This window comes from Beta vulgaris, chromosome 1 (assembly GCF_026745355.1).
Source record: "Beta vulgaris subsp. vulgaris cultivar EL10 chromosome 1, EL10.2, whole genome shotgun sequence".
Taxonomy (NCBI): domain Eukaryota; kingdom Viridiplantae; phylum Streptophyta; class Magnoliopsida; order Caryophyllales; family Amaranthaceae; genus Beta; species Beta vulgaris.
Window position 1 is genome coordinate 3,857,270 of NC_079202.1, and position 21,192 is coordinate 3,878,461.

The following is a 21,192-nucleotide window of genomic DNA, read 5'->3' on the forward strand; positions in this document are numbered from 1 at the left end:
AGGAGGGATGGGGGCAAACATGTTGCAGTGAAGACAAAATAAAATATAGAAGGAACAAAACACCACCACATTCTCTGCAATACGCAGATAAGCACCGCCTTTGAATCCTCCTATTCTCTTCTCTACAAGTAGTATACTAACTTCCGCCATAAACACGACGACAAAAGTGGCTGGGGTGTACTATGGAAGGGAATCATTGGAACATACTGCTTTGTGCTTTCAGCAATATATATAAAAACTATAGCTAATCAATCAGGTAAAGACACGTGACAACATTCGCTTGTTTAAAAGAATAATACTCTCTTGGGATCAATACACATTTTGTGACAATCGAGCAAACTACCAGTTATCCTAGGAAACTGCTTTTCATCCCTGTGAATATGCGAGAGCAGTAAACTGGCAGCAGCTAGGTTTGATTTCTGGTCTCCTTGTGCTGAACAATCAGCTACCAATATTAAATTTTTCCAATGAAAAAAACAACCACCTAGGTTTAATCCTCAATACTAATTCTGTACATTTCCTCAATGGCATTAATCGGAAGATATTACTCTATTCTATGCAACACAAATTGCCCTGTTCCTGGAGTTGCAACTAGTTGATACCTGCTTCTATACACGACGTGCAGTGCTGACATTTGGAAGAGATCAAGATGTTAAGTTCTATTTCCAGCAAAAAAAATGGTTGAGATACCAAATTTAAAGGCCTTTTGAGCGTGTGTCAGAGCCTCCTGCTGATAATGTTGATGACCCAACCATGGTCTGAACTGAGTATTTGTAGCACAACAAATGCACCATGAATAAAAGCTGACGATACATTTCTCTGTTGGAAAAAAGAATTATGCTTAAAGGTTAACAAAAGAAAACAAATCAGAAAATAAGAGGGGGGGGGGGTAAAAAAATGGTAATACAAGAATACAAGATAGCATCTGACTGAAATATTCTGCTAAGGCCCAATATAAACCTCCCTTGCTATACACGTATCACAGGAAGAAAAAGAAGAATGAAGCTTCTAGAAAGTGATAAGCTACTTGGGTTATGCCACTGCTCTTATCATCAAGGGGGGAAGAATCTGTTAGAAAGTTGTTATGGCTAGAGGACACCTGGCTAGAGGACACCTCAGCACTCTCAGCATTAGATTTCTGTAATAAATAGCCAGTAGGCAGTAGCTTTTCGTTTATGCAAATATTGAGTAAGAAAGTCCTAAGTAGGAGAAACCTTACCTCTCGAAGAGTAAGGAGTTGTAATTCTTGGTTACCTTGATCAAGCTATACAACTTACTATCTGTTGGCCTAATCTTGTGATAGAAATATTCATTGTTGTTACTTTACTAAGGTTTACCTTAGCAATTGGTATCAGAGCAAGTGACGGTCTAGAGCTGGGAAGAAATGGTGAGCAACAGGCAACGAATAGAGCAGCTAGAACAGGGGATGGTGGAGCTCCGGGCTTCGATCTCGCAGGAGGTTCAGTCAGCCATGAACAGTGCATTGCTGGCCTTCCAGGAAACTCTTTCGTCTCAGATCACCGAAAGCCTTGAGAAGGCAACACAAAAAATGGGAGAGGAATTCGTTTCTCTCTCCGATCGGTTGGAAGGAAGGGTTACCAGGGCTAGGGCTGATCATGAATCAGTAATCGCCACCTGTCGCCGCCAACAGGAGCGTTTTCAGGCAGAGGTGCGAGTCGCTTTGGGATCGAGACTGCCGGAGGAAGAACAGAACCACCCGGAATCGTCTCGCGCTGGAGAGAGACGAGGCAGGGGAAGTGTCAATAACGGTGGGCCAGATCAAGGAGAAGAGTTGGAGCGCCGGTTTGACGACGAGGAAGGAGCAGGGTTTGGCGGTGGTTATCGCGGCGGGGGATGGCGAGCAAAGAAGCTGGATCTACCCCTCTTTAACGGGTCAAACCCGGATGGGTGGATAATTAGGGCTGAACGTTTCTTCAGCTTCTATCGCTTGTCGGAGGTGGAGCGTGTAGAGGCGGCGGTGGTCTCGCTGGAAGGGGACGCGCTCTTGTGGTATCAGTGGGAACATCGGAGGCGGCCGATACGGCGGTGGGAGGAGATGAAAGGGTTGCTGTTGAGAGAATTCCGGCCCACTGCTGCCGGATCACTGTATGAACAGTGGTTAGACCACCGGTAACTAGGAAGTGTGGAGGAATATCGGCGGAAGTTTATTGAGCTTATAGCACCACTTGAGGGGATATCGGAGGAGGTGGTGCTGGGGAAATTTATCAGTGGGTTAACCGAGGGCATTAAAACAGAGTTATGGGTTAACGGGCCCCGCACACTTGAGCAGGCCATGGACCAGTCTCTGAAAATTGAAAATAAGCAAAGGTCAATGGGCTGGAACTCTTTAGGGCCCAGACGTTCCATGGGAGCCAGCAGCCAACAACACTCCAATAGCCACTTTAAGACCCACTCATCACCAACAATCCAATCCACAGCCTCAAACCACTTCACACCTACTGCCCAGACCCAAATCAACCAAGATAAATCCCTTCTTCCCATAGCCAGACCCATTGGAGAGCTCAAAAGGTTGAGTGACAAGGATCTTCAGTATAAGAGAGAAAGAGGGTTGTGTTTCAAATGTGATGCCAAGTGGCATGTGGGCCATCGTTGCTCTAAAAGGGGATTGAGTGTCCTCCTCACTCAAGATGATGATGATGAGTTTGAGTTTCCTGAAAACACACAACCCCTATACCTTACCCATCATGACCCAACCCCCTTACCACCACAAATACAGCTCCCCCACCACCCGAATACCACCAACCCGAAATTTCCCTCAATTCAGTCATGGGAATTTCTAGCCCAAAAACTCTCAAACTAGAAGGCACGATACACTGAGAAAAAGTCGTGATCATGATTGACTCGGGAGCGACTCATAATTTTATTTCACCAGAGACGATTCAGAGGCTCAACATTCCCGTATCTTCTTCCAAATCTTTCGGGGTCTCTTTGGGAACCGGAACTGCGGTGCAAAGGGAGGGTGAGTGTAAGGGTGTTGTGTTGGTGATGCAAGGTGTGCAGGTGATTGAAGATTATTTGCCCTTACCTCTGGGAAACTCCGACCTCGTTCTGGGCATTCAATGGTTAGAAAAACTGGGAACGATGACAACCAATTGGAAGACCCAGACAATCTCCTTCAAACATGGCAACAACACCGTCTCGTTGAAGGGAGACCCATCTTTAAGTAGGGCTTGTATATCACTTAAAGCCATGCTACGAACCATCAGGAAGGAGAAAGGGGGATTTCTGGTAGAATTAAATCAGTTGGAGCAGGTAGAGCAGGACACAGAGGGGAACGACTGCCCAAAGGAGCTGCGACCAGTTCTACTTTCATACGAACAGGTATTTCATATGCCCTCTGGCTTACCTCCTTTACGCAGCCATGAGCATGCTATAACATTGAAACATGGCACCGACCCAATTAGCGTTCGTCCTTATAAGTATCCCCAAGTTCAGAAGGGCGAAATAGAGTCTCTCATTCGGGACATGCTGTTAGCAGGAATTATTCAGGCCTCACATAGTGCTTATTCTAGTCCCGTACTATTGGTAAAGAAAAAAGATGGTTCATGGCGTTTTTGTGTCGACTATAGAGCTCTGAACAAAGCCACAGTCCCTGACAAATATCCGATCCCAGTGATAGATGAGTTACTAGATGAGTTACATGGAGCGACTGTGTTCTCAAAACTGGACCTCAAATCTGGGTATCACCAAATTCGTATGCGGCAGGAAGATGTGCCTAAAACCGCATTTCGCACTCATGAGGGGCACTATGAATTTCTAGTTATGCCATTCGGCTTAATGAATGCGCCTGCAACTTTTCAAGGCCTTATGAACGAGGTTTTCCGCCCATACCTCCGTCGTTTTGTGTTGGTGTTTTTCGATGACATTCTCATTTATAGTGAGAATATGCAGCAGCATGTCGACCATATGCACACGGTATTGGGATTGCTGGCAGCACACCAGCTTTATGCCAATAGAAAAAAATGTGAATTTGGCAAAACTGAAGTAGCATATCTTGGTCATGTAATTTCGGCAAAAGGGGTGGCTATGGATCAAAGCAAGATACAAGCCATGTTGGATTGGCTTGAGCCTAAATCCTTGCGGGAGTTGCGAGGATTCCTAGGCCTCACTGGTTACTACCGTAAATTTGTGCAGAATTATGCGAGCATTGCACAGCCACTAACCCACCAGCTCAAGAAGGAGCAATTTGGGTGGTCTTCGGAAGCTACCAAGGCTTTCCTTCATCTCAAGACAGCCCTTACTACAGCTCCCATACTTATATGCCTGACTTTAACCTGCCTTTTGTACTGGAGGCAGATGCTTGTGGTTACGGGTTAGGTGCTGTGCTACTACAAGCAGGCCATCCAATTGCTTATTTCAGCAAGACGTTAGGGGTCCGAGCCATGAGCAAGTCGATTTATGAAAAAGAGCTCATGGCAGTGGTCTTGGGAGTACAAAAATGGAGGCATTATCTTATGGGCCGCCATTTTGTCATCCATTCAGATCAACAAAGTTTGAAACACTTGCTGGAGCAACGGGAGATCGGGCCGCAATATCAGAAATGGGTTGGTAAGCTATTGGGTTTTGATTTCGAGATAAAATACAAACCTGGGCCGTGTAACAAGGTGGCTGATGCCTTATCTCGTGGGTTCCCTCCCCACTCTGAATTGATTTCTATGGTTACTTCTCATGGCATAGAATGGGCTGTGGTGTACAAGCAGATCCACCAGGACCCATGGCTCCAACAAATCACCTCTGACATCCTTAGTGGCAACAGTACTCTAAAGGGGTTTGCGGTTGAACGGGGGTTGCTCAAGTATAAAATCCGGTTGGTTTTACCTAGAGGGTTGGCAATTATTCCCCTCCTTCTCCAGGAATATCACACTTCTCCTATTGCGGGCCACTCCGGGGTGCATAAAACTTACCAACGCCTGGCAGCAGAATGGTTTTGGAAAGGAATGCGCCGAGATGTGGAAACTTTGGTGCAGTCATGTGCGACGTGTCAGCAACAAAAAACTTCTACCCTGAGTCCAGCAGGCCTCCTCCAGCCACTGCCTATCCCTAATCAGATTTGGGAGGACGTTTCTATGGACTTTGTAGAGGGCCTTCCTCGTTCGTTGGGCATGGATTCAATTTTGGTAGTTGTGGACAGGCTTTCGAAATATGCCCATTTCATTTCTCTCCGACATCCTTTTACAGCCCAGATCGTTGCCAAGGTGTTTGTCAAGGAAGTAGTGCGTCTGCACGGGTTTCCCTCTACCATTGTGTCTGATCGTGACAAGATTTTTATGAGCATTTTCTGGCAGGAGCTTTTCAGATTGCAGGGTATTCAGTTGCACAAAAGTACTTCTTACCACCCACAGACCGATGGCCAAACCGAAGTGGTCAACAAGTGTTTGGAGGCCTGTTTACGATGCTTCATCCAAGGGAAACCACGGAACTGGGCTGCTTGGCTTGCGTGGGCTGAGTATTGGTACAATACGTCATGGCATTCCTCTATTAATAGCACTCCGTTCAAGGCAGTTTATGGGAGAGACCCCCCTCCTCTTTATCGATGTGAACGGGGTAGCACAGCTGTTAGTACTCTGGAAGAACAACTCTTGGACAGAGACCTCATCTTGGATGAGCTCAAATTCTACCTTCTTCAGGCTCAGCACAGCATGAAGGTCCAAGAGAACTCCAAGCGCCGGGCCGTGAGTTTCGAACCAGGGGACATGGTTTACTTGAAACTTCAGCCTTATCGTCAGCTCTCATTGGCTACAAGGCCTTATGACAAGCTTGCTCCCAGATTTTATGGGCCTTATAAGGTGCTGACTCGCATTGGTACTGTCGCTTATAAGCTGGAACTCCCTTCACATGTCAAAATTCACCCGGTTTTTCATGTTTCTCAATTGAAACAAGCTGTGGGCAACCTTCCTCTCTCTGCCACTATACCTGCTCAACTCTCCTCTGATCTTACCTTGGAGGTGGAGCCACAAGCCATACTTGGAGTCAGAACAGCAGCTCACAATTCTTCTGAGGTTTCCCAGGTTTTGGTCCAGTGGAAAGACTTACCTTCTTTCAATGCTACATGGGAAGAGGCCCAGGCTCTTAACTTGCGCTTTCCATCTTTCCACCTTGAGGACAAGGTGGCAGTTTGGCTGGGGGGTAATGCTAAGGCCCAATATAAACCTCCCTTGCTATACACGTATCACAGGAAGAAAAAGAAGAATGAAGCTTCTAGAAAGTGATAAGCTACTTGGGTTATGCTACTGCTCTTATCATCAAGGGGGGAAGAATCTGTTAGAAAGTTGTTATGGCTAGAGGACACCTCAGCACTCTCAGCATTAGATTTCTGTAATAAATAGCCAGTAGGCAGTAGCTTTTCGTTTATGCAAATATTGAGTAAGAAAGTCCTGAGTAGGAGAAACCTTACCTCTCGAAGAGTAAGGAGTTGTAATTCTTGGTTACCTTGATCAAGCTATACAACTTACTATCTGTTGGCCTAATCTTGTGATAGAAATATTCATTGCTGTTACTGTACTAAGGTTTACCTTAGCATATTCCCGGGTCTCCACCAAACAAACCACACTTTAACACAATGAGGCAGCTAAAGGAGTCAATGCAAGAAATCTAGCATCTGGAAAATATAAACAAAGACTAGATTACTAGCCTTTACAGCCCCCTTTACATTATATTCTTATTCTTAAAGTAACTCAAGACAACATTTGCTGGAACAGCTTACACCTTGAAGATTAGCGCATTTCAATCTAATTAGATCAGCAAGTAACAGGACATAAAATTAAATAGGCGCCCAAGATATATACTTCCCCTATTTCCTAAAAGAAGACAACAGTTTCACTTGCGTGCTTGCCAACAAACAACTTTGACAAGTTAATTGTTTATCAGTATATATTATGATATATTAATATTTTGAAAATACATAGTGAGATGAATCCAGTAATATTTCATGTAATAACATTGGTTTTTATATACTTCTTAGAAAACATATGGTTTAAGTACATGCGTGAACATAATTCCTAAAGCATCAATATGATGATAATATTAGTGAGCAAACACAAGCAGCTGCACACTAATACACTATCTGTTTTAATCTACACCTTTTCCTTCCAGGGATGTTTCTGTCTAATCTCCACATCCTTATCCCCTCTACAGCAAATTTCTTCCCCTTTCTACCTTCCGTACCCCACTTCATAACCCCATAAATCCCTAATTACCCAGTTTCTAAAAATAACCCAGTTTCATTTCTCTGACTAAACAGACCTTCGCTCCCAAGAATTCTAGTGCTAACATTTTATAATGTATGATCCACAAGCGAGAATTGAGACATACTCTCTCAATGGAAGGGGGGAAAAACTTAAACATCTGACACGACAAAAAAATACAGCAGAGAAACATAGCCAATGGCAATCAGCATTCGGGAAAAAAGATTTATATTTGAGTTCATAAGGGCCTATCTAAGTAAGCAAAATGCGTGGATTTCTTACCTGCCTTCTGATTCATGCCTCATCAGTTGCTTAGTCGTCGTCATCATCAGCAGCCAGTTCTTCTAATTCATCCACATCATCAATTGGAATGTCTTCATTATTGGAATAGAAGCCTACATAAAAGCATAATCATTGACATTGAAGGTCTTAAAAGTGAGAAACGATACATGACGCACCAAATAAGCAAGAAAATCAAAGTGACACAAAGTCCACTAGAAGTCATCTTCCACCCACCCAACATCCTTGACGCTCTCTCTACCGAAGGGGGTGGGATTATTCATCAGGCATCACTGAATGTCTGAACCTCGAGATAGGTAAGAGGAAGACCCTGAATTGCACAAGATTGACGAGTCTTCTGGCGATCTTCTTAGTATTAGATGATACGTTTGGCAATCTCGTATATGTTCGATGGCCAAAGTGGTATATTGATAATTACAAGCCCTCAATAGCTGCTCTACGAAAGTAGAATAGTGAAGAACTATTCAGCAGTCTTAAGCTGCTCCCAGATGCATGTTTAGTCTCTGCAATCTCATGCAGAATTGGCTGCCTGGCAAAGCTAGACTTACCATAATTGATATATACACAGATCAGATAAGCCCCATCTACTCTTCCTTCATTAAGAATTCCGGTGATCTCCTTCAGATTTCTTTGCTGTTTGGTCTCTTGTAACCAGTTAGCTCAAGCACACAATGCGTTCAAGTGTGTTATTTATGACTTCAAATCTTGTGAATGGCATAAAGCTAACTTTGAATGCGCATATCTCTCAATCTATAAATGGTTTTTGATGTGATTTGAATTGGAGGTGATAGCTTGTTCAAAGAGCTTTCCAACGATAGCTCATATGCCCAATTCCGCTGAGAAACGAGAAAATTATGACTGTTTTACGAAGAACTGACGAAACTGTTCCATCTCGGGCCCGATCGGGCGGATTTCGCCCGGCCCGGTTGGCAGTGCGCCGGTTTTGTGCGCTACACGCGTTTTTTTCGGTATTTTTCGTTTTTGAGTTATCTTTTAGGATTTGTACGGGGTTCCTTATAATTATAAAAGGGCTCTTGGTGTTCATTATTATAGATACAACTTATGAAACACTTTTAGTCTCTAGAATTTAGGACTCGTATTATTCTCTCTGATTTTCTCCATTATAGTGAAGAAGCTCTAACCCCCCCCCCCACCTTTGGACGTAGGTCAAATTTGACTGAACCACGTAAATCCTTGTATTCTTTGTTTGTTCATCTTTATAGTTTTCTCACCTTTATTATTTCATTGATTTTCTGTTCCGTATTAATCAAACTACAACACCCTATTTCCTAACAAAGTGCATCACAAATTGCTAGATTTTTTTGATGGTGCACGTGTTTAGATGGCCAGAGGTGGATTGTGCATTTGGCCACTTGACATTACTCATTGCAGGAGGAAAAAGATATTCTAGGAATTTCTTTTCTGCGGTTTAGATATTTAAATTAGGGATTCTGGAGCTATTATATGTGCTACACATCTACCTAAGCCACATATCAGATTTATGTATGCAAGGTGCCATAAGTGAGGGTGAACTTGGTATATAAGGTAGTTTAAATAATTCACTTAGGTGTTAGAAGTTGTTATGCAATGAGAGAATAATATTATGATGTAATTGAAGGAAAGAGGTTAAAGGAGAGAGGGGTATCCAAAAAACTGTGTAAGCATTTTATTTTGGGAGTGAATCTGACCATTCGAAAGTCTAATTATTTATTGTTTATCCGTGAATCCATCTTGTCTATATTTATAAGCACTGTCAATCATTTAGGCCCATTTTCCTACCACGAATTTCCCACCTTTCACCTTATTTTTCAATCCCCCCCCCCCCTTCTTTTTATTTTGGGTTTTTCTACGTCCCTCGTATTTTTTCATTTTCTACGTTGTACCCGATCTTTTTGGAATTTCTACACTGTGCCCTTGTGTTATCTATTTTTAATACAAATGCCATTACCGTTAAGTGGATGTTATGTGTCCCGTTAGTGAAATTAATAATGATTAATTAATTAAATTAATTTGAGTAGCTGTTAAAAAAAAACATGAGAGGGAAACTTTCCCACCAAAAAAACTAGGGTTTGACTCCTTTTTATTAACTTCTTTTCCCTGCCCCAAATCTTAATCTTCTTCCTTTTCTCTTTGAAGCTCCTCTCCATCATCAACAATGTCAACTGCAAATTCTTCCTCAGTTGCGGGCCTTGGAATGGGGTGGAAAATTAGGAATTTCTTCTAATAGTTTTGGAAGCCTTTTTGGAAGCTCTAACCCATTTTTAGCAAACTCAACACACATATCATTTAACACATCAATCATCAATCACTTATCAATATCATCTATACTTTAAACAACATGATTTCCCAAATAATGTAATTTCGGTATTTTGTCTTCCATTTCTGCAAAAAATTAAAACCACAACCACTGCAATAATTCAGGAAACACAAGCAAAATCCTAAAAATATTTTATGGGAACATGCAAAAAAGCCTTTTCCGCATTTTCATGAACTAAAGGTTGTAAGTTTTAGAACCATACCTAAGGAGAGGGATTTCACTTCAATTTTCGCAACTGAGTTCAAGAATTTTGCGCTCAAAAGACTCCACTTTTAGCTAGGATTCTTCAAAATTCACCGCCATTATCTTCGTTGCTCAATTACGCAAAATAAGGTAAATTTTTTGCTATGGGATTTTGTTTTTGAGACAGAGTGCGAAGAAGAGGGAGTAAGGAAGTTGAATGATCAATACAGGATAGAGAGAGAGGAGGGGTATTTTATTTTCTTTTTCTTTTGGTTCGAAAAAAATATAAAATTGACGGTAGGTGACACATTTAATGTCAAACCTAACGTCCGTCATTAATAAGCCCTCATTAATGGTATTTTGTATTAAAAATAGATAACACAAGGGCACAGTGTAGAAATTCCAAAAAGATGGGGTACAACATAAAAAATGAAAAAACACGAGGGCATAACGTAGAAAAACCCTTTTATTTTTATTTTTACCCATGTTTCTGTCCTTCATATAACCTCCTTTAAATGAGGCAAATGGCTGAAAGAGAAAGAGAGATAAGATGAAAGAGGAGATATGAGGGGAATTGGAAAAGAATCGATGGAGAAGTAAGAGCAAAAGGGAAACACACCCTTGAAAGTAATTCTAGTCGAGATGACCGTCAAAGCTTTTTAATATAAAGGTTTACCCCCGGATATTTTTTTAAAAGAATGATTTAGTATTTTGATACTCATCCAGCTATTCGGCCCACTTGGATTGATCTTTTTTCATCAATATTTCTCCTTAAAGAGAAAAACAAGACTAGATATTGTTATTTATAATTGTCATGTACCCATACTATGTCCTAATTCAGGGGATAGTTCAGGCACTGGGACATGGACAACACCTAACACGTGACATAGACTACAACAACCTCATGGCTTTTCATTTCGGTCATGTGCTTTAAGTCGCTTCTTACATCTCTAGGAGGAGTTCACAAATACAATGCAAAATTGCATCTGTAATATTAATTGATATTATAGCAAAACTTTATTTCACAGTATATCGAATGAAAAGCTCAAAAGACAGAAATTCTCTAGTATGTACAGTCATGCAAAATATCACCTCTAGATACTGAAGGTGAGTCTGAACTCAGCTCACTAGAAGCAGTGGAGTTATCAAGAAGATATGGTAGCTCAAGAAACTTCAGGAGTGCCTCTGTCTGAGGATTCCGATGATCTTCTGCAATCATATATTGATAACCATCAAAATAGCAATTACATATTAAACAAAGAAATGTAAATGAACCCTATTTACATGAAGAAGAAGACATTCCTTCTTATTTGAAAACAACCAGCTACTATTCAAGCCTGGAAAACACAAGGGCGCCAATAATGCTATCGTATGCGAGATAGAACATTGGTATAGGCAGACAGAAAGCTAACATACCATCCAACAACCATCAAAATACACATCAAATTTGGAGTTAAAAAAGGAATAAGATTTCAGAGCTTCTAACGAACACCAACAGTTACCATATTCACCACAATGAAGAACTAATTGAGCATGCTGGATAAACAAAGTAACATCAGCTAATCACAGTTCCAACAAGAGAAGCAAGAACTCATATTTTCTAGCCTAAAAAACGGCTTGCTGAATGCGCTTTAATTGCAAAATACCCATAATAAACAGAAAACTGCTTTGATCTAAAAATTACATAGCAGAAAATACTTCCTTAGTACACAATACACTACATGATTACCTGCTCCGGGGCCATTTGAAACAGATTGAACGGGATCATAGCATGGAGCTGTTCGTGAGAATTCAAAGGGTTTAGCCCCTCTTATATTTAGCTTACTCCTGACCCACTGGCGACAACCTTCTTTGTCGACTTGCACACTCCTTTTCAAGAAACACGATATTATTTCAAGGCTTAATTAAAGGATAAGAGGATTAGAAACAAACAGATGAAGTAACACACACCGCAAATCAGCAGGCTTTCTAGTAAGGGGGAAGGCAGGATTGAATATCCGAGTTATTGCAAGCCATTCCTCATCATAACATATTTCAAATGGTCCAGGTCCTGATTCAATGTCAATAACCTGACACACAATATACATTTACCATCAGTAAATCTAGACAGTAAATAACTCGGACCACAAGTGGGGTCACCAATTAATACCTGTAAGAATTTGCGACCAGGTAAGCACTTGTCAAGTGCAAGAAACTTTGTCACAGGACCATCATCGCCATGTTGGACAAGGGAAGAAAATTTACAGTGCAGGTGAGCCGAAAACCAATAGGAAGGTTTCAAGTTCTCCAGCAGCTTCGCCGCAGGCTTACTACCAAGAGTTCGTTCCTGGATCTGGCAAAGATAACACTTACAAATAGTAAGTCATGGTGAAAAGATTACATCTACATTGTCTGAATTTTCATGCAAGCATACAGTTAGATTACATACACATATGCAACACCAAAACACTTCAACCATCACGCGATGATGGAATCACTAGAATTGATCTTTCTACCTGAGTTGTGAAAGATGCAAAGCGCAAAGGGTCCCTAGAACCTAGTGCAAAGCGCATGGAGAAGGTGCTTGCTTCTCGTAAGCAAGCCCCCCCCCCCCTATTATTATATTTGCTTTGTTTTATAGAAATTCAGGAAAACAGATCTTACGTACAATTGTGCAGCACATCAGAGTAGCAGATCTCCTATCAAGTTCACTTATTCTAGAAAGAACAAGAAGGGCACCTAAGTAATTTACTATATTGTTATGCACTGATTATTGTAAATAGTAAAATGAGGAAATAGGTGGCAGAGAAAGATACTTGTTTAGTGGGTATAAATAATGTGGAGGGAAACTGAATGAGGTATGCAATATAGAGAGAAGAGTAAACACACTTGGGAGAACTCAGCCCTCTCGAATGGTTGAGAGTTGTGATTGAGAGGATCACCCTGATTCAATCAATACTTCTTCTATTTGGTTACCCTGATTCTGTTTCTTTGATATAATTGCTTCTTGTACCTGAATTAGTAGCAAATTTGTACTACCCCAATAAAAAGAGCTCACTAATAATAATGTGTTGCACAATCATATCTCCAAAAATGAAAAAGGAATACTACGTAGAGGTTAAGAATACATAAGATAATTATTACTAGGTTACTGGAACAATGAGTTTATGTCCTGATAGTGCAAGATGGTCAGCTATTAAAAAAACATGTTAAATTTGACTAACATGTGTACCTAGCAAGCCATACTCCTACTATGCAATGAGCCACTAACTCAAAAGTGAACACGCATGCTGATACCCAAATGGATAGGACTATAACAGTTCAATATCTATACTACATCACTGATTAGTGAGACAAATCCATCTGCTACTTAGGCACCAAATAAAACCAGAGATGAACTTTCAGCCAATCAGCCCTCATATCAGACTCTTGTCAGTACCCTTTTTCTTTTTATGGAATTGTCAGCAGCATAATTGATATTACCTCTTTTTCAAAAAATGGCTTCTTCCGAACAAGTTCCCTCCAATTTCCACAATCAGTAATACCAAGTGGCCAATCATGAGAAAGAAATATATCTATTGGCTCCTCAACTTGCATAAGCTTGTGAGCATCATACTCACGAACATGATAGATGGACCGAATATCACTCTCGTTGTATGGAGGTCTCTCAAAATGACCTGCTCGTATATAAAACACATACATGACAAATTATTCCCTCTTTTCTGTTGCTAAAGGAAGACAGAATTACAGAGATGTCAAGTAATACATATTTGTCATAACAATATCTAACCCATGTTTGTAATAAGAAAATACCAAAACCACGCAAACTATAATATATGCAAACCAGCCAACCTAATTTATAATGACGAAAATTGTATATCCCCGACAATCCACCAATTCGTATGCTGCCAAATTTGATCACTCCCGCAAAACCCAAGAAGTATATATTAGGTGCGGCCCATCCACCGTAGTACCTAGAAACAATCAACATTGCTACTAGCATAAGGAATTTTGGATGAATTTCAGCAACATAACATCAGTTGATAATTATGATGAACATCATTTCACATATTTAGTGAATATCACTAGCAATATATTAACATGAAATTTTGCAACAGAGATTTTAAAAGACATTACTGACCAAAGAACAAAACATGATAATGGGAGTAGACGATAAAATTAGCTTAGTCATAAAGATTAAGGATGATGATTGAAAGCAACCCTCAAAATACAAATCCGCCTTCACTTGAGAAACTACTTGATTTTCTATGACGACTATGATAGCCAAGATGATCACCCAAAGACGGTGCTTGAATCAGTTGAGAGCAGAGATCATTTTTACAAAAACAACAGGACTCCAATATAGAAGTTGTTATTGAAACGGAAGCTATAATGGCAGTATGCAAGAGAAGAAGATCTCCTCGCATTAAAAAAAAAAAAACTTTTAAATATCACTGTGAAACACATTCACAGCTTATTAAAAATTTTGGATCTATGTCATCCCTACCAACAGCTCTTCACAGAGATTTCATAGAATTCAACCTGATTGAAGCAGCACCAAGATAAGATCTTGGGCCTGCATGGTAGGTAAGTGGTAACTCCCGGATTTTCAATCAGCTGATTGCTGAGAGTATAAACACTGACATCAACTTCTAAGCTATTCAATAATCTTAGTTTTAAAAGGCGCAAGGCAAAGGCCCACGCATCTCGTATATGAGGCGCACCTTTATTTTTTAATTTCTATGGTATTAGATTTTAAGTAGATAAAGCACATACTAAAGTAATTAAAATATATTCCTTAAAGAAAAAGTAATTAACATAAAAGTAGTAAAAAAAAGGTAATTAATATAAAACAAATGACAGTCTCTTTAATATATATATTTGTATCTTTACTCATATAACACTGGGCCCAGAGACAGGAGAAAAAAGAAAGGGTAAAGAAGAGCATGGAAGAAAAGAAGAAAGAGGTCGCAGAACATAGGAAAAACATGTCAGAATCGAAGAAGATGAGAATCGAAGCATTTGAAAAACGCAACGTGAATCCAGATCGAAGAGGAAGAGAGTAGAAAAGATGAAGCAGAAGGAGAAAAAGTGTTGGCCATGGAAGAGAGAGAAAACAAAAACTAACCTGAAAACCTCTGTCGCCGGCCACCGGAGATGTCATAAAGTGCCGTCGGCCACTAGATATGGCTCGCTGGCAACACCCAGAACCACTCATTTGGGTATTGGTTTGCAGTTCGCGAATTAGGGTTTTTTAAATTAGGGATTTCAATTTGTGGGTTGAAATGAAGTAAATTCGTGCAATCAGATGAGGGCTTTTGCTCGATTTTGTAGAATAAAGACTGGGTAAAGTCTTATTTTCAAGAAATTTGGCTTTTTTAAAGGTTTTTAGCGAAGATCTTCTTCCCTCCTCACGCATCGAGCTTGAAAAAGCGCGCGCCTGCCTGCGCCCATTGTAGATCGCCTCGCCTATGACTTCCAAGGCGATTTTTCTTGCGCCTGAGCGCGCCCTTTTTAAAACAAAGTCAATAATACATTATAACTTTAAAATATAGCTCATCCTCCAACTCTAAATAAAATATTCCATATAGGGTTCGTCATCCTCTAGCTTAACTTATGTTTAATACAAGAAAATTTTCGAGATTTATACGTTTAACCAAAGATCATTATTTCCAAACATAAAAAAATTTAAAATCATTACAAGAACACTTGTGGACAGAATATGAAGTACTAGAACTCTAAAATTTCTGGCAATCCCAAACATCTTTGTTTCAGAAAAGCGAATATGGCCACTTGGTAGTGAAACAGTAAAAGTAGTTCTAAACGTCAAAAAGTACAACTGACGAAACATTCTAATAGATGTATGCTGTTCATGTGCACGTTTCTGCCCAAGGAACATGTAGACAAAAGACGAGGATCTCACCAAAACCCAAACTTATGTTAATCAGATCAATTGGGATCTTCTTTGTCTTTAATTCTCACCACTCACCAGTAAACACCTCCAAGGAATTTTAGCTATCAGATATCAAGACATGTAAAGGATTGCAGAAAGCCTAATTCTTAGAAATAGAATTTGCAGAAAGCCTTACAAGCTTTTTTTTCTATCTTGAGAAAAGAATGACAATAGCCAAACTAAAAGCTGTCATCCTTTCATTATCATCATACACAGACACACAGTACATATCACTTGTGTTATTTATATGTTCATATCTCAAGTATATACTATATAGTATATACATAGATATTATGAGACTCTTCAAATGGTTGTTAATGATAGCACAACAACATCTTACTAATTCACCACCACCCTTATCCCCTCGCCAAACAAAAAACTACACATTACAAGAAAATTGAGATTTCTTGGAATTCATACTTTCCTTCTCGTAAAAAAGAACTGCCGGTGTTCATCTTAATATTTTACTTCAGAAACAGAATTTCTCCGGATCTAAAAAGAAATTTAATTTACATCTTACCCTCAACCAGTGACAAAGATGAGAACCAAGTAACAGAAAGGAAACCAAAGAACCCTTGTTGTTCTCCCTGCTACTGACGGCCACATCTCAAGCCAGTTCTTATGATCAAGAAAGAGGATCTCCGTAATCACTACGAAGCTAAGACAGAGATGATGGGGTCAGATATGGCTAATCATTCACCTTTATGATGCAATATATAAGAATATCCTCTTAGTTAGGATAGAGCTTTGAATATTCACTCATGTCAAGAAGATAAAAATGAGCAAGAATTTTCACTTATGTAAACTTTCCATGAGCAGACAAATGGATGAAACAATCGAGTGAAACAAGTATGGGACACTCTCCTTCCAAGGTAATCAAGGATTCAAGGATTGGACCAGATGCTGACTTCCAAGCAAAGTTTGTGTAATATACCACAGATAACTTTGAAGCAATCAAGAATTACATGGTCTCTCCGTAACTTATACAAATATCAAACTAAAACAGAATATTATAAAACAAAATTAAATTAAGAAACTGCGGCTGGAAGATTACATCCTTAGTGACAGGTAGAATATGTTCCTAGGTATACAGGTAAGGAACATCCAAGCAACAAACCAAGATAGGCTGGTAAAGCTTTCGCATCTGTGACTAAGGGTATGTTCTCTTGAACTCATTTTTTGTGAACTTATTTTATTTTTTCTGAACTTCTCTCAAGTTCTCTAATTGTTCTCAACTTCTACTTATTCTTTCTAAACTAATCTGAAGTGTTCTTATCTTTTCTGAACTTTACTAATTAAACATTTTGAAATTTCTCTTATCTTTTCTAAACTTTTCTAAAAGAAGTAAAAGTAAGTTGAAGAGAAAAAACCTTTAATGAAAATCTGCAAGACTATGCAAGATATAAAACTTCATAAAGAAAATAAGAATATAAGTTTGGTTCAATGTTACCTAATTCCCTTATTCCCGCGTGAATCGCAAATTGAGAAAAGCGAATCATGGTTCGTTTTGGTTCATTTTTGGCCCATTTTGGGCGAATTAGATAACGGATCAGGTAACGCTGGTTTGGTTAAATATATGTGGCATATCCCCAGAAAATACAACTAGCATCCAAGGAGAGAGAGAGGGGGAGGAGAGAACCAAGAAGAACCAACAAAAAAAAGAATTAAGGGTAGGCTACAAGTTGAGATTCCAGCAAAAGTGCAGCTCATATCAAATTGTCATCACAGAAAATACCATTGGAATTCAATCCACTCCAGTTACATGCTATATATAACTTAAAAGAACCAAGATGAACAAGCTCAAATTAACAAGGGACAATGAAACAGAATTAGTCTAATGACTCACAAGTTGGATGCATGTATGCTCCATAGCCTCCATTCATAATTGAATTAACAGGCGGTTTTATGATTACAGACTTACTTAAATGCATCCTTATGTTCTTTGATATACATTCGATTCAACACCTCAGCTCTCTCATTTACAACTATATGAAGCAACAAGTACCAAAATGGACAAATAATCTAGGACAATGAGAGTACTAAGCAATAAATAAAGAGAGGAGGAGATAGAACTCATCTGTCAGTCTAATTACCAGGTTGGGAATCACCCACTTAACTTAATATGAGTGAGTTGAACTAATTAACAAAAACACAAAAGGTTAGAAATCATATGTTGTGCATATCAGAACATGCTCAAAGCTATTAGCTTGATATGCTAGCATCATACTATCTAATAATTTTCTTTGATGAGCATTGGAAGAAGAACATTCTTTTGGAGATATTTGTTCCTTAGCAGAAACACTATCAATAAATTGAAAAAAAAAATTCCTTTCTTCCCAGCAGGAAATTAGAATAACTCCATTCTGTTTAAAAAGATAAACAACTTATAGGATATCATAAAATATACTATTAGAATAGCAACGACATGTATGTTCCACAACCAAGCTTATAAGGGGTGAGTGCAGGATGCCAGGATCATGAAGCTACTTACAGTTCCCAGAGGTAATTTGATGCTTCATGATTTCCTCCAATGAAAACAGTTGGCACAGGAGCTACTACTTGTCCTGAGTAATATTTCCAGAAAGTGTTCATTTGCCTATATTTAGGCTTCACATTCAAACTCTCAAGATCCTTTTTGTTTCTAACAGCCTGTCATAAGAGCAGACTTCTGTATCAGTCCATGATGGCGTTTCAGGAACTTCATCTCATAAAACAGTAGCACAAACAGTTGCAAACATGCGTAGTCCATTTCTATAGCAATGAAAACATTATCACAATAAAGCTACTACTGGTGTAATTTACCAAGTTAAGTAGCAGCACTGATGAGACATCCCAAGGGACCAAGAATTCCAGTCAAATTACGAAGCATTTTTCACACCTTAAACTTCTACATAGCAACTTCTTCCTTCAAGATTATCTTCTCGTTTGACATGTCTCTTTTAAAAACAATCAATCTAACTATTTATAGCATCTGCTTCTGATTCTCACCAAGTGAAACTGTGAAAGCTCATGTGTAATGAGTCCGACACACCTTATCATTTACGCGATTTTCTAATCACAAAATGACAAAAATGTAACTTTCACTATCGTTCACCATTCCAAAAATGGGCTAATAATGCTTCTTAACCACAATTTACAATAGCTGAAAGAGTTTGATACCTCAGATAAAAAAGTTAACAAACACTATGAACATTCGCACATCTAGTTTCCGGATTCGTTATTCAATTTGCAAACATCCTTGTTTAAAATCACTTGAACATGCTTTTACAACAAACTCGGAAAGATTTTCTCACGAGCACTTTAATTCTAAAGATAAATAATAAAATTTACTATCTACAGACATCATTAAGATTCTACTTCCAGTACAAACTTGTTTTTTTCCAACAAAACCCTAACAATCGTACAAACAAAGTACCTTGGCAAAAAATACTATACTAGTTCAAAACTTGCAAAGAATCAAAATAAAATTGGTAGAGAATAGAAGACAAAGGACCTGAAAATCGCCGCAGCAAATGAGAAGATCAATTTTGGTGTTCTCTGCTCTCTCTAATTCGATGATAGTTTTGTAGACATTGTCGAGGTCTCCATGCATGCATCCTTCCACAGCTATCTTCATCTTTGGAAGTTCCTCAGTCTTGTGGTGTGCCAATGAGATGTTGCAGGTGAGGCCAGTCTCCGCCTGGACTAGAGTATGTTCCTAACTACCTCTTCTAGAGAAGTAAGAATAGACAACATAGAGAGGAAGAAGTAATTACTAATTTTTTGGGGTCGAATTTCGCTAATTTATGGTAAAAGAAGATGTGAGGAACAAATAGTTAAATACGCAGTGGTTAATGGAGTAGATCGAAGAGAGAAGTTCTCTTGCGTGTATGCAATGTTACCGTGTAGGCGTGTACTATTGCTGCCTGCTGGATTGGTTTGCTTGTATTATTATTCGGCTTACTTGGGCTACTTCTTTAGTTTTTTTTTTTTTTTAACTTGAGGCCCCCCTAAAATAGAGCCATGTTCTGAGTCCCATTTTAGACTTCCTCAATGTTGGGCCTGGACATACCTTTATATATTATTACGAGGTTATGGATGAAATGAGGTGAGAGAAGGGAAAAGGGTTATTATATAGTATTGTGTAATTTTTTGGAGGGAGAATTATATGTGAGAGGGAAAAAATTAGGGGTGTTCGCGGTTTGGGTTGGTGCGATTTGGAATGTAACCCAACCCAAACGGTTTGGCATTTTTCCAACCCAAACCGCCCGCACTTTTGCCCAAACCAACCCAAACCGAACCGCGCAAAACGGTTTGGTGCGGTTTGGTTTGCAGTTTAACCATTTTTCCCTCCGCGATATTTTTTTTAATCTAAGAGTAAAAAAAATTGTTAATAAATATAAAAAGTCCAAATAAATAGAAAGTTGACTTCATAATTAAACATAAATAATAATTTATCAAAAGTGTCTAAGTTATTTACCTCAAACTTCTTTTTTAGTTGTATGCCACCTTGTCAAGTGTATTTTAAAAAAATCAAAATAGATAATTTTTTTTATAAAAAAGATCATATAAGATTGCGGTTTATGGTGCGGTTTCGATTTACAAAAATTAAAACCCAACCCAAACCGCAAACCGCGCTTTCCTTGAAATCATAACCCAAACCGCGGTTTCCTTGAAATCATAACCCAAACCGCAATTTTGAAACCGCAAACCAACCGAAACCGCGAAAAAACGGTTTGGGTTGCGGTTTGGTGCGGTCCAGACCGCACTCTGAACAGTCCTAGAAAAAATTATGTAATGGAGGGAAGTAAAATTTGGGAAAAGATAAATCAATTTTTAATTAATTATCTCTTTCCTTTTTCAAATTCCTCCAATTTTGGAAGGAAGATAAGGGGAGATTTATAAGGTTTTCTTTCCCCTCACTTTCTTTCCTTTCCTATTAAATCCCTTGTTATTTTTTTTACCAAACATAGGTAAGTCTTTTTTTTTCTTTTCGGTTCCTACCAAACACACTGTTAATATTTCTTCCCCCACCTCATTCGTCCACATTACTTTTCACTAACTTTGTCATCTATTCTCGTCATGTCACAATTTCATACCTATATTTATTAACATCCCATTTACTTTCTTTGTCCTACTTTTCCATACCCCACCTCCTCTTCTCTCTCCTACTTTCTATACCCCGCCAATATCAATAAAATAATTTGATTAAATCAAAATATGATAATTAGATAATTGTCGTTGCGGTTTAATTTAACAATTACACATTTACACTA

The 21,192-nt window shown here is 39.1% G+C and overlaps 1 protein-coding gene across 5 annotated transcripts; it reads right to left on the minus strand.

Moving 5' to 3' along the window:
* Positions 1-193: 193 nt before the first annotated feature.
* Positions 194-19,818, minus strand: LOC104908068 (lariat debranching enzyme). 5 transcript variants are annotated; one of them, XR_002041444.3, is made up of 11 exons: positions 19,431-19,817; positions 18,429-18,586; positions 13,837-13,958; positions 13,468-13,661; positions 12,155-12,337; positions 11,956-12,074; positions 11,735-11,874; positions 11,098-11,214; positions 7,488-7,600; positions 6,534-6,619; positions 194-819 (listed from the first exon to the last, which is right to left on the minus strand). XR_002041444.3 is itself a non-coding variant. In XM_010697134.4 (10 exons), the coding sequence occupies exons 1-9, from the start codon at positions 19,551-19,553 to the stop codon at positions 7,518-7,520; spliced, it is 1,236 nt and encodes a 411-aa protein (XP_010695436.1). In that variant the 5' UTR covers positions 19,554-19,818; the 3' UTR covers positions 194-819; positions 7,488-7,517. The 5 variants fall into 5 exon arrangements, 4 of the variants coding, with proteins under 4 accessions (XP_010695436.1, XP_048503390.1, XP_019108280.1 ...); XM_010697134.4 differs by lacking the exon at positions 6,534-6,619 and having other exon boundaries at positions 11,735-11,871; positions 19,431-19,818; XM_048647433.2 differs by lacking the exon at positions 6,534-6,619 and having other exon boundaries at positions 11,098-11,211; positions 19,431-19,818.
* Between the last annotated feature and the right edge of the window lie 1,374 nt (positions 19,819-21,192).

Bases quoted from the DNA above. Each gene is read 5' to 3' on its own strand.
- LOC104908068 (XM_019252735.3), bottom strand. From the start codon at position 19,553: ATGAAGATAGCTGTGGAAGGATGCATGCATGGAGACCTCGACAATGTC. The intron at 13,662-13,836 runs GTTGGCTGGTTT...ATATACGAGCAG, and splicing joins TTTTCGTCATTATAAATTAG to GTCATTTTGAGAGACCTCCA. The intron at 12,338-13,467 runs GTAATATCAATT...TATCTTTGCCAG, and splicing joins AGCCATTTTTTGAAAAAGAG to ATCCAGGAACGAACTCTTGG.